The sequence below is a fragment of the Manis javanica genome, chromosome 4 (assembly GCF_040802235.1).
Source record: "Manis javanica isolate MJ-LG chromosome 4, MJ_LKY, whole genome shotgun sequence".
Taxonomy (NCBI): Eukaryota; Metazoa; Chordata; class Mammalia; order Pholidota; family Manidae; genus Manis; species Manis javanica.
In genome coordinates, this window is record NC_133159.1 from 134,313,821 (window position 1) to 134,327,196 (window position 13,376).

The following is a 13,376-nucleotide window of genomic DNA, read 5'->3' on the forward strand; positions in this document are numbered from 1 at the left end:
AGATATCCAAGTAGATATTAAGTAGACAGATTATAGAGGTTTGTCTTTCAGAGTAAAGACGGCTCCATATAAATTTGTGAGCAATTGACATATACACGGTAACGAAATTGTCTTGGCAGAAGAGGGCCTAGAGCCAAGCCTTGAGTCAACAAAAAATTTACACAAGACCTGCAAATGACGGAGAAAGCCAAGCCAAGCTGAGCCATGTAAGACAAAAGAAATACAGTGTTGATTAACAAAAGCAAAGCTCAACAGAATCAAATGCTGCTGAGGACTCAGAAGTTGAAAACTGAGACGTGTCTGTTGGATTTAGCGACTTGGAGCCATTGCTAACTTCTGCCAAAGTTATTTCTGTAGTGAACAGGGGATGACTAACTGGAATTGGTTACAGGGTTAACGGAAAGGAAGAAATGAAATAGGTCAAAACAAAACAACTCAGGAAGTTTGGCTGTGGGTGGGGGAAGCGGAGGAGACACAGCGGCAGCGGGAGGGTAGTGGGGAAGTTTCAGCAATTAATTTTGTTACGTTTTCCTACGAAGGAAAGACATGAGCATGTTTAACAGACGACAGGAAAAATCTTTTAAAGGGAGGGTGATGCTTCTAGGGAGTCAACGGCGGTTACCCCCGCCCCCACCCGCACCCTCTCTCGCGCATTCTTTCCCCACCGCCCCCAGCTCCCCTCCCGCTTCTCCAGCCCGCACAGCCTCAGGTCCACCCCGGCCTGCCGGCCCAGCTCGCAGAGGTCTCCTCACCGCAATAGCCCCCTCGCTCAGGTGGCCCACCATGGTTTCCCGCGGACCAACGCCGTGCCAACTCCTGCGCTCCGGCTGCTTCGCAAGCCCCGCCTTCACTCCCGGGGTCCCGCGCGCTCCAAAGCCATTGGCCCGAGGAACTGCGTGCACCGCTCCCGCCTCCTCACGTGCGCACGGCACAGGGGCGGAACTAGGGGCCGAGCAGCCACCGCATTGGCCGAGGCGCGGCGGGCGGCCCACGTGACCCATCTGCGCTCAGGTTCGGGGCCTAGGGAGGAAGGAGGTAGGGGCGGGGTGTCCTGCCGCCTGGCTCGCCGAGTGTGCTGCGGAAGTGGCGAGGGTCGCTTGCTGACTGGTTCCGGGAGCTTTTCGAGCGGTCTCTCGGAAAAATAGAGAGGGTTATTTGCGGTTATTTGGGGGGTGGACAGACCGGGAACCCAGAGGAGAGTTAGATCTCTTCCCCGATAGCTCTGCAGCTAAGTGTAGTCAAAGCAGTGACTTAATTTCTTCAGCAACCCAGTGCCGAGCCCTGCGGTGCCAAATCCTGAGCTTGGCACAGCGCCGGCCTCTCAAGGTAAATAAAACCTGGTCCCTGTCCTCCGAGGAGAGCACAGTCTGTTGAGTTTCCTCTGTGACTAGCCCTAGTTCGAGGCAGACTAGCCCCAGGAGAGACACATGGAAAATCAGGAAAGGCTTCCCGGGAGGTGCCATTTGGCTGAATCCTGAAAGAGGTGTGGGAATTCGCTAGATGGACTCCAAGTGAGGGTAGGGATGCTCCCGAAAGATAAAAGCGTACGCAAAAACTAGAGAAATTAATACCCTGGCAAGTTGGGGAAAGCTTTGAGTAGCTCAGGATAGTAGGGTACAGAGGAAAAAGTGAGACTTGAGCATTAGAAAGTAAGCCAAGGCTCAAATAATGAAGGGTTTGTACTGGCTTCGGTAAATGCTAGCAGCATTGATGTATTTAAGGCCGAGGACCGACCTGTCCCAATGTGGAGGACGGATTGAACTGGGAGGGAGGGGGATGAGTGGGGGCATGGGGACTGGTTATGACACCCTGGAAAGAATGGCAGACAGGAGATGGTGAGGATTTGAACTAAAGGAATTGCCTGGGGATTGAAAGAAAAAACAACTATGTAAGAGAAAATTTGTTAATAGTTACGGGGGAGAATGAGAAAGAAAAATCTGGGATATCTCACAGATTTATGACTTAAGCAACTAGGATAGATGGAGGTCTAAGGACAAGTGTGATGGGTATCATGGTGCTTGGAACAAAGTAGGCTTTCAGTACATGTTTCTGAGTTGAGTGAATTGGTGTGAAAGAATTAGATCCTTCCTAAGCATATAAACAATGATAGAAAAAGACCATAGGATTTGATATTGTTGCTTCACACTTGCTTGAATGAAATCCTGGTTTTTGAGAATTGTGCATTATTGTAGAGGTCTGAATTCCCTATTTTATTTTATTACTCATTTTATAGATCTAAAGGAGCATGGATCTGCCTGTGGATGAGTGGAAAGCATATGTACTTCAAAAGTGGTCTTTGCTTCCCAAGTCCATCCAAGTCACAATTTCTACAGCAGAGACTTTGGGTGATATCTTTCTTCACTCCTCTTCACTTCTTCAGTAAGTGAATGGAAGCTTGAACCAGAAATTTTGATCTAGAAAATATTCTCTTTTGTCATTTGCTCTCAGGTTGTATCTCTTTTTCATTGAAGGATTAAGTTCAAATTTTTATATTTTAGGCCATTCAGCAGTTCTCACCATTTCCAGTTTTTTCTAACTGACTTTTATAAAGAACAGGTGGAGTTGCTATTTAGTTTTTCAGTGTTGATGTTGTTTCAATAATCAGTGCCTTGCCACAGCCACTAGGCTGTGAAGTTTGCCATCTTGCAAAGGATATAGTGGAGGTTTACTAGCTGCACATAGAAATTTGTAAGTGCTCAAATTTGGAAAGGACCTTACAGTTCATATAATCTGATCCCAGTATTTTTCAATTGATTTTGACTATACTCCTAAGTAAGAAATGTTCTTTTACATCACAACCTAGTTCACACATATCTTTATACGAAACTGAAACAAGAGTTCCCCAAAACGTCATTCAGTGAATTTTTACTGGTCACTGATTTTGTGCCAGCCACTATGCTACATGCTTAGTGAACAAAATATACACAGATCCTTAACCTTTGAATAACTTAATTCTAGCAAGGAGGGACAGACAATTAAAATCAAAAATAAGTTAAACACATATAACATGATATGTTAAAGTGATAAATATAGTAGAAAAAGAAAAAATAGAACAGGATAGGGGAAATAGGCAGGCTGGGAGTGAGAGTGCAGGTTGTAGTATTAAACAGTACATCAGATAGGGCCTCATTGCAAAAGTGACCATTGAGCAAAGTCTTGGAGATACATGAGTTAACAAAGTAGATAGCTGAGGAAAGAGCATTACAAGCAGAGATCCTAAGGTGAAAGTGTGTCTGGCATATTCAAGCAATAGCAAAAAGGCTAGCATGGATGAACAGAGTAAGCCAGAGGGAGAGTAGTAGGAAATAACATCAGACAGGTAATGGGATGTGCATGGAGTTGGAGGAGAGCCAGTGGCACAAATCACATTGCTCTTGTAAGTAGGCACCTTGCCTTTTTACTGTGAGTAGGAAGTTATTGCATGGTATGGTAGACAGGTCACCCTAAAACGACCCCCAGCATTCTTATCCCCTGGTTATTCAGTCTAACATTAACCTAGGTACTGCTATGAAGGGATTTTGCAGATGTAATGAAAGTCCCAAAGTTGACCTTGAGGTGTAATTATTTGGGTGGACCTAACCCAATCAGGTGAGACCTTTAAAAACAGAGCATTTTTTTCCGGCTGGTAGCAGAAAAGAAATTCAAACAGATTGAAAATACAAGATTTGAATGCACTTTTGCTGGCTTTGAAGATGAAGAGGGAGGGCCACATGAAAAGGAATGCAGGCAGCTTTCACAAACTTAAAGTGGTTCCTGGCTAACAGCCAATGAGGAAATGGGGACCTCAGACCTGCAATTCCAAGAAATTGGCTTCTGCCAACAGCTTGAATGAACTTAGAAGCAGAGTCTTTCCCAGATCCTCCGTATAAGAGGACACCTTGATTTCAGCCTTATGAGACCCTAGACAGCCCAGCCCCAAGCCCACCTGTACTTCTAATCTACAGAATTGCAAGAATAATAAATGTTTTAACTACTGAATTTATGGTAATTTGTTACACAATAATAGAAAACTAATTCACAGGGCTTTGAGAGAAGAATGATATGATTATATTTTAAAGCAGAGGTCAGCAAACTAAAGCCTGCAGTGTAAATCCATCCCACTGCCTGTTTCTTATGGTCATCAACTAAGAATGGTTTTTATAGAAACATTTTCAGTCTCTGATGACGGGGAGCACTAGCTTCAAACCCCAATTAAAGTGATAGCCATTTAAAAGAGAATTCCATTCTGATTAGTAGATCTGTATTACAAAAAATTATTCTACATTATTATATGTTGAATTTTGTCCATAAAAATTTTATAGAAATTTATTTTCTCTTGTTATAAAAATGCCTATGTAATAAATAGCCTTGATTTTACCTCTTGGCCCACAAAACCTAAATTTTCTTTTTTTTGGCTTTCTACAGAAAAGGTTTGCTGACCTCTCTTTTAAGGGATACTCTGACCCTGTACTAAGGATAGACTATAGGAGAAGGGTGGAGACAGACCTGTTGGGGGGCTATTACATGAATCCATGTGAGACATTAAGTGATAGTAACTTAGGTCAGAGTGATAGTAGTGGGGATGATGAGAAGTGGGTGGATTCTGAAGGTTGACTTAATAGCATTTCCTGAAAGAAGGGATATGGTATGGTAGAGAATGAGAGAAGTAAAAAGTGACTCTGGGGACTTAGGCCTGAATGGCCAAAGGTAAAAGAATGAAATGACCATCACCTAAGAGGGCGGCAGGTGCAGCTATTTGGGGAAGGAAGGTGAGGATTTGTATTTTAGCTTGAGGTACCTACTCAAATGGAGCTTTTAAAATGAGCATAGAGTTAAGGAGAGAGGCCTGGGCTAGAGATACAAATTTGGAAGTGGTACGTGGTATTTCCAGCCACAAGACTGGATAAGTTCACCAAGAAGAATAGTGTAGATACTTACTTAATGGGATGTACTTCATATTTTCCCTTTAGTCATCTCATTTTTAAAGTACTAATCAGGACCCACTAAATTGATTTCCTGACTCCCTGTGTCAGGACTTGCAATTTGAAAAATAATGTCTAAAACTCTATAGGATCTGTGGATTCCCTTCATAGAATTTCTGAATATAATGGAAAACTACTGATGAAAACTGGGAAATAGAGTTATCCCAAGGTAAATTAATATAGCTTACTAACAACAAACTATAATAATCCACAAGAATCATTGAACTTTTGGTACATTGAGAGGAATATTGTGGATAAAATGAAAATTCTTATGGCCAGGGTTCTCACCTGGCCCTGGTTGACTAGCTCACTGCACACCTGTGGGCAATACATGGCTGTTGACTCTGTATAAAGAGCTCCGCCAAGTGCTCTGTGCGCAACGGTGGCAGGGCTGCAAGGCTGCAGGAGAGCAGAGCAGAGGTTGGAGTGGTGGCAGCACCAAGGACAGAGGCCCAGAGGACAGCTGTGCAGGACGACTGTGCAGAGAGGCCCAGAGGACGGCTGTGTGGAACAGCTGTGTGGACAGAGGGACCCAGAGGACCGCTGTGTGGGACAGCTGTGCAGACAGAGGGACCCAGAGGACGGCTGTGTGGGCAGAGAGGCCCAGAGGCAGAGACCAGCTTGCTGCATGCACACTCGCTCTGAGTAAATGGGATTCTAGTGACTGACCTGCCACCTGGAAATACATTTGGGTATAACCCTTTCACCCCAAGAACGTTTTGCTGTCAATTTCTTTGGTCACACTGAATCCATAGCAAACTTGCCCGGGGCTGAAACCCACTGGCAAGACAATTAGCGAAAGTCTGCAGGGTTCACTGTTGACCAAGGAAAAAGACAAGCTGCCCTTATGGGAGGGTGCTTCATTGGGCTGCCCCTGTGAATGGGGAAAGTGGTTCGTCCCCAATGGGTATGTGGTCTGAGGTGGCTTGCCTCCTAGAGGACTGGGCCCCACCCCAGGACTGGAGGCAAGTGGAGGTGACACTTGAGGCAGTAGGGGTGGCTCTTGATATAGTAAGCAGATCCTTTGAGAAGCAGAGTGCCCATGAGGCAGCGGGGACTGTGGGTTGGCTGCTTCTCACAGTCTTAAAAAGGTCTACAAAGGAGACCCAAGAAATGGTGGTGCAAGATCATGAGCTGCAAACTTCTGTGGATTCCCTGAGGAGAGAAATGGCATTGATGCAAGAGGTGGCACAAGAATGCGAGCTGCAGACTTCTGTGGATTCCCTGAGGAGGGAAATGGCATTGATGCGAGAGGAGGTGGCATGAGAATGCGAGCTGCAAACTTCTGTGGATTCCCTGAGGAAGGAGATGGCATTGATGCGGGAGGAGGCAGCACGAGAGTGACGGCGGCAAGGTGCCATTGGAGATGAGACAGCAGCACTGCCAGGTGTCCTGAAGGAGGAAGAGGCCATCAAGGAAAAAGATGAACTCCTGAGGGAAGCCCCAGCAGAGATGACATGTACAGTAGCTGAAGCAATGAGAACCTAGAAAGAAATAAGACCTGTTACTCACGGGAAATTTGAGGGGCCCCGTGAGGGTTACAAGGACCCAGATGTGGGTTGATTTGATACGGGCAGGAGTAGATGGAAGGAAATTAGACAGGAAGCCAAATAGGATCTTACTGGAGCTATGGCACAACTGAAACTAGTGCAGCAGTTCAAGCCATTAAGACTAAAGAGGCAGAGGTCACAGACAGAGCCATGAGTCTGGCCTGTGTGTCTGCAAGACTTTTTCCTGGAGAGGCTGGAGAACAATGTTCGAGCTTCCTTGTACAGGGACCATTACAGAGGACTAAGGGCACATAGGTTGAGAGGAGAGAATCCTGGAGGGGTGGAGTGTGGATATAAATGAGAATTCTTGTGGCCAGGGTTCTCAGCTGACCCTGGTTGACTAGCTCACTGCACACCTGTGGGCAATACATGGCTGTTGACTCTATATAAAGAGCTCCGCCCAGTGCTCTGTGCGTAACATGGTGGCAGGGCTGCAAGGCTGCAGGAGAGCAGAGCAGAGGCTGGAGTGGTGGCAGCACTGAGGACAGAGGCCCAGAGGACAGCTGTGCGGGACAACTGTGAAGACAGAGGGACCCAGAAGACGGCTGTGCAGGGAGAGGGGCCCAGAGGCAGAGACCAGCTTGCTGCATGCACACTCGCTCTGAGTGAATGGGATTCTAGTGACTGACCTGCCACCTGGAAATAAAGTTGGGTATAACCCTTTCACCCCAAGAACATTTTGCTGTCAGTTTCTTTGACCACATTGAATTGTAGCAAACTTGACGGGGGCTGAAACCCATTGGCAAGACAAATATAAATCAAGGAAGAGTGCCTGGTCACTAACTTTTGTAGTTCTTTAAGACTCCAACCTAGGCTCTCTTTCCTTGTTATTTTGTATTCTCAATCGATGTAGCTTCATTGACATCCATGACATCAGTTATTTCCTATATGCTGATTACTCTTAAAATTATATCCAGCCCTCACCTCTCCTCCGAGACTCAAATCTCCAAATCTAAGTTAAAGTGTCAAAGATACTTAAAATTCTGCAGATCCAAACCCAAACTCACAATCTTGTCTTCAAAATTAGGTTCCCTTCCAGTGGTCCCTATCTTAGTGAATTATACTGCCTTATTTCGGTTCCTAAAACTAGAAAATTATGTTTAAAAATAACTCACGATATTCCCCTGTCAATGTCAGATCATCTTCTGTGATCCCTTATGAATTACACCACCATCTGTCTAGTTGCTACCCAGAAATCCAGGAGTCATGCCTGATTTTTCCTTCTTCCTCACACCCCATATTAAATCCACTCCCAAATTTTGTCCATTAGATTTCTTTCAGATTTGGCAAATAAGACTTCTGCTTCTGGGTAGGATATAATAGGCCAAAGCAGGTAACACTCCCACCGCAACTTTTAAAAATTTGATAATTATAGTATCATGTTTAAAAAATTCAGAAGCAACGAAGACTAGATAGACTAAAATTCCAGAAAGGAAAGAATCCTTCCTAAGATGATCACTAGCTATTTTCTTTCCTAGGGTTAAAGGCTGAAGATCAGACTGGCCCCAAGCAGAGGGACTCTCCTGGGGGAATCCACAATGAAAGTAGGAGACTTTTTGGCAGTCATTTAGGACTGATGTGATGGGTTACTAGTGAAACAGTGCACCATTTCTGATCTTACAGTCCATTTACATTTCTGTGCATTGTTCTCTTGTGTCCTTTGCCCATTTTTCTATGACTTGTTTGTCCTCTTACTAATTTATGAGATCTTCAGATGCCATATAATTCCTTTCCTATATGTTACTAATTTTTCTCCTAGTGTATTTATGTTTTTTACTTTGCTTACAGTGTCTTGCATTGTGTATAAACTGTGAGTATGTGTTTTAACTTCTATACAGCCATGCCTATCATTTTCGTTTATGGCTTTTGGGTTACATGTCTTGCTTAGGATAGTCTACTCTACTCCAAAGCTATAAATATATTCTTTATGTCCTTCCAACATTTTTTGTAGTTTTGTACTTTAGTTTTAGCTCTCTAATCCACCTGGAATTATTTTTGTATAGGAATGAGGGAGTATTCTGACTTTTTTCTGGGTTGATAATTTTCCAAGTATTTATCGAAAGTACATCCTTTACCAAGTGCTTCAAGATGCCACATTTATTAAAAATTAAATTCCCGCTTACCTGTACATTTGTTTCTAGGCTCTGTTTCTATGCTAAAACCAAAGGATTTTAGTTACTATGACTCTATATCATATTAGGATTCTTTCAGTTTCAAGACAGAAACTCAGCTCAAATTAGGAAATTTATAAGCTATGAAACAAGGATGTCCAAAGCAGATCTGTTTTCAAGCAGGTTTATATCCAGGGACTCAGTTGATGCTATCAGACTCTGTATTCTCTTCATCTCCCAGACAGACTTTCCACCTAGTGGGCGTTGTAAACATAGGTGGCTTTGGGCAAACACTGATAGCTAAATAACTACAAGGAAAGAGGCCATCATTCCTGAGAGTTTTGGCAGAAAAGGTCTGGGCTGAACTCAGATTAACCTAATTTTGATCAGATGCTAATCCCTTCAACCAAAGGTGTGGGGCACCTCTGATTGGCCAGCCTGAATCACATCCAATCCTGTTGTGGAATTAGGGTCAACCCTACTTCCGCCACAAGGAATGATTCCCCGCTGAGATTTTATTTCCAGCAGTAGGAGAAAGGAGCACTCAGAAGCAGGCAAATCGAGAACAAATGTGGCTTTGCTGTTAGGCCACCTTCCCACACACGGATACACAGTCATTCTTTTTCAAGAATATCTTGGCTATTTTGTGAACATTTCCCCCATGTGAACTTCAGTTGGCTTGTCAAGTTCCATAAAAAATGTTGGGTTTTTGATGGGGATTGTGTCAGATTTATAGACTCACTTAGAGAGACTTGACATTTTTACAATATTAAATTTCTTCATCCAAGTAAAGGGTATGTCTTGCCATTTGTTCAGGGCTTGTTTTATGTCCTTAAGAAAAGTTTTTCCATTTTCTTTATATAGGTCTTGCACATTTCTTCTTAAAATGTATTCTTACTTGTTGTAAGGTTTTTGCTGTTATTGTAAGACATTTTTCCCCCAATTACATTCTCTGACTGATTATTGGTGGTATAAATAAAGGCTAGGAATTTTTTCATCAGCTTATAATTGGCCACCTAATTGTATTTTCACATCATTTCATCATTTTTATGCCAATCCACTTTGAATTTTTAAGTAAGCAGTTATATGGTGTCTTGCCAATGGGTTTCTGCCCCAGGCAAGTTCGCTATGGATTCAATGTGACCAAAGAAATGACAGCAAAACGTTCTTGGGATGAAAGGGTTATACCCAACTTTATTTCCAGGTGGCAGGTCAGTCACTAAAATCCTGTTCACTCAGAGAGAGTGTGCATGCAGCAAGCCAGTCTCTGCCTCTGGGCCCCTCTGTCCACACAGCTGTCTTCTGGGCCCCTCTGTCTGCACAGCCGTCCTCTGGACCCCTCTATCTGCATAGCTGTCCTGCACAGTCGTCCTCTGGGCCTCTCTGCACAGTCATCCCACACAGCTGCCCTCTGGGCCTCTGCCCTCGGTGCTGCCACCACTCCAGCCTCTGCTCTGCTCTCCTGTAGCCTTGCAGCCCTGCCACCATGTTGTGCCCAGAGCACTGGGTGGAGCTCTTTTTATAGAGTCAACAACCATGTATTGCCCACAGATGTGCAGTGAACTAGTCAACCACAGCCAGGTGAGAATCCTGGCCACAGGAACTCTCATTTTATCCATATATGGTCAAGTTGTAACCCTCCTTTCCCATATTTATACTTGTTACTTTACTTTTTAGTTACCATAGCATTAGTTAGACCTCAGTGCAATATTGAATAGTGTGGGTAAACTGTGACATTTCCAGAGTATCTCGCCTGGCTTTAGTGCATTTGCATATCCTCAGGGGTGGAGAGAAGTTCATCTCCATGTCAATGGGTAATTACCTGGGCAACCAAGGGTGTGTCTGAACCTGAGAGTTTAAGGGGAGGGGCTGGCTGGCTTGTTGCCTTCCTTCTGGAGCAGGGGAAAGAGATGGTGCTGGATGCAGTTTGCAAGCAATAAACAGGTTTTAAACTTTATTTCTCCCTTTAACTGATTTCGGTTTTTAGAGGCTTTTTTTTTTACCCCAGGATTTCCTTTCCCCGGACTTAAAAATAGTAACACCCATTTAGTACATTTGCCATAGGTTTATAGTACATACCGTTTTTGGTTCAAGGAAATTGCCCTATAATCTATCATAAACAGATGTTGAATTTTATCAGATACTTTTTTTAATACATATTTTGGGAGGAATGTCATTTTCTTTGTCTCCTTTAATCTGTTAATACAGAATTTACATAAATAGATTTATAAATTTACTGAAGTTTGTTTTGGAGATAAACTGATTATCATCTCTATTAATATATGACTTGATTAAATTTTCTAATAAAATATTTTATTTCTTTTTTTTTTTGGAATACTTTTTTTTTTGAAGAACATTATGTTTACTAGGCTCTCCCTTACCCCAAGTCCCCCCCACAAACCCCATTACAGTCACTGTCCATCAGCATAGTAAGATGTTGTAGAATCACTACTTGTCTTCTCTGTGTTGCAAAGCCCTCCCCTTTCCCCCACCCCCCACATTATACATGCTAATCATAATACCCCCTTTCTTCTTCCCCACCCTTATCCCTCCCTACCCTCCCATTCTCCCCAGTCTCCCTTTGGTAACTGTTAGTCCATTCTTGGGTTCTGTGATTCTGCTGCTGTTTTGTTCCTTCAATTTTTCTTTTGTTCTTATACTCCACAGATTAGTGAAATCATTTGGTATTTGTTTTTCTCTGCTTGGCTTATTTCACTGAGCATAATACTCTCTAGCTCCATCCATGTTGTTGCAAATGGTAGGATTTGTTTTCTTCTTATGGCTGAATAATATTCCATTGTGTATATGTACCACACCTTCTTTATCCATTCATCTACTGATGGACACTTAGGGTGCTTCCATGTCTTGGCTATTATAAAAAGTGCTGTGATAAACACAGGGGTGCAAGGAGTGGAATTCCCGGGTCAAATGGTATTTCTATTTTTAGATTTTTGAAGAACCTCCATATTGCTTTCCACAGTGGTTGAACTAGTTTACATTCCCACCAGCAGTGTAGGAGGGTTCCCCTTTCTCTGCATCCTTGCCAGCATTTGTTGTTCTTAGTCTTTTCGATGCTGGCCATATCCTTACTGGTGTGAGGTGATATCCCATTGTGGTTTTAATTTGCATTTCCCTGATGATTAGTGATGTGGAGCATCTTTTCATGTGCTTGTTGGCCATCTGAATTTCTTCTTTGGAGAACTCTCTCTTATCCTCTGCCCATTTTTTAATCAGATTATTTGCTTTTTGAGTGTTGAGGCATGTAAGTTCTTTATATATTTTGGATGTTAACCCCTTGTCAGATATGTTGTTTATATTCTCCCATACTGTAGGATGCCTTTTTGTTCTGTTGATGGTGTCCTTTGCCTTACAGAAACTTTTTAGTCTAATGTAGTCCCACTGCTTGAATGAACTGACCAAACTTAGTATCACCAATAGTGGGGACTGCTTGACATTATTGCATCTCCTGAGTTGAAGCAACAGAAAGCATACATATTTAACTATGTAGTAATATTCTTGACAAAAATGGTTTAATCTGAATCTAATCATGAGGAAACAGACAAAACCAGAATGTGAAACATTTTCCTGGCTTTAAGTCTTTTAAAAAGGCAGTCATGAAAAACAAAAAAAATTAATGGGACTGTCTCAAAAGAGACTAAAGAGAAATAACAACTAAATGTAGTACATTAGAACCTTGATCCTTGTTCATGTTGGAATAAGAGAAAGATATAAAAGATATTTTAGGAATAATTGGGAAAATCTAAATATAAGTAGTATTTGAATTAGTGTTAATTTTTTTTAGGTGTGATAATGATAATGTGTGCTATCAAGGTATAGGAGAATGTCCTTATTCTTAGCAGAGGCCTGGTAGAATATTTGGAGGTGAGCTTCCATGATGACTCTACTTACTTTCAAATAGTTCAGGAAAAAATATGTGTCTATATGGATGTGTGGGAGTTATTAAGCAGATGTTATTCGGCTCCCATCTCAGTCTTGTGTGCTGTGACTTTCTGCTTTGCCAGTTGACTCCATGAGAGACTTTACCTCTGTAGGGCTCTAGAGAGAGAAAGCAAGGCTGGAAGAAGAAAGAACTTGGTTTTTTCTGTCTGCTTCCTAATTAGAATTGATATGCAAAATAATTTAGTTGTACCTTTACCTTAAACACATTTAAAAACTAACTCAAAATGGCTTAAAGACCTAAACTTAAGAACTAGAACTATAAAACTCTTAAAAACCTAAGGCAAACGCTTATGACATTAGCTGGCAATTATTTCTTGAATATGACACCAAAGGCACAGGCAGCAAAAGAAAAAATAGGCAAATTGGACTAAATGAAAATTAAAATATTTTGTGCATCAGAAGACAATATCCACAGAGTAAAAAGACACTGGCAGAATGGGGGAAAAATTTTGCAAATTATATATCTGATAAGGGATTAATATCCAGAATATATAGGAACTCCTAAGACTCAAGGACAAAACAACAACCTGATTTAAAAATGGGCAAGGCTTATAGACATTTCTCCAAAGAATATATACAAATGGTCAATAAACACACAAAAAGGTGCTTTTTACATCACTATAATTATCAAGAAAATGCAAATCAAAACTACAATGAGACACCACCTCATACTCAGGATGGCTACTATAAAAAAAAAATAGTTAAGTGTTGGTGAGGATGTGGAGAAGTTAGAGCCCTTATGCACTGTTGGTGGGAATGTGAAATGATGCAGCTACTATGGAAAACAGTATGGC

General features: G+C 42.3%; 2 protein-coding genes across 7 annotated transcripts in view; one reads left to right on the forward strand and one right to left on the reverse strand.

Moving 5' to 3' along the window:
* The window catches only part of RPA1 (replication protein A1), a 69,971-nt gene extending 69,067 nt beyond the window's left edge, over positions 1 to 904 (reverse strand). For both annotated transcript variants that reach the window (XM_017651614.3, XM_017651613.3), the window contains exon 1: positions 753 to 904. In XM_017651614.3, coding sequence (XP_017507103.2) covers positions 753 to 785 — 33 coding nt within the window. In that variant the 5' untranslated portion in view covers positions 786 to 904. The remainder of the gene's footprint in view (positions 1 to 752) is intronic.
* Positions 905 to 1,013: 109 nt separating this feature from the next.
* SMYD4 (SET and MYND domain containing 4) overlaps positions 1,014 to 13,376 on the forward strand; it is a 36,323-nt gene continuing 23,960 nt past the window's right edge. For 2 of the 5 annotated variants that reach the window (XM_037022770.2, XM_017651619.3), the window contains exons 1-2: positions 2,234 to 2,379; positions 7,990 to 8,055. Coding sequence is in view for 3 of the 5 variants with exons in the window: in XM_017651619.3 (XP_017507108.1) it covers positions 8,050 to 8,055 (6 nt within the window). In the remaining 2 variants the exon portion in view is untranslated. Of the gene's footprint in view, positions 1,327 to 2,233; positions 2,380 to 7,989; positions 8,056 to 13,376 lie in introns of those variants that run through there. The other 3 variants (XM_017651615.3, XM_017651616.3, XM_017651620.3) reach the window with 3 other exon arrangements.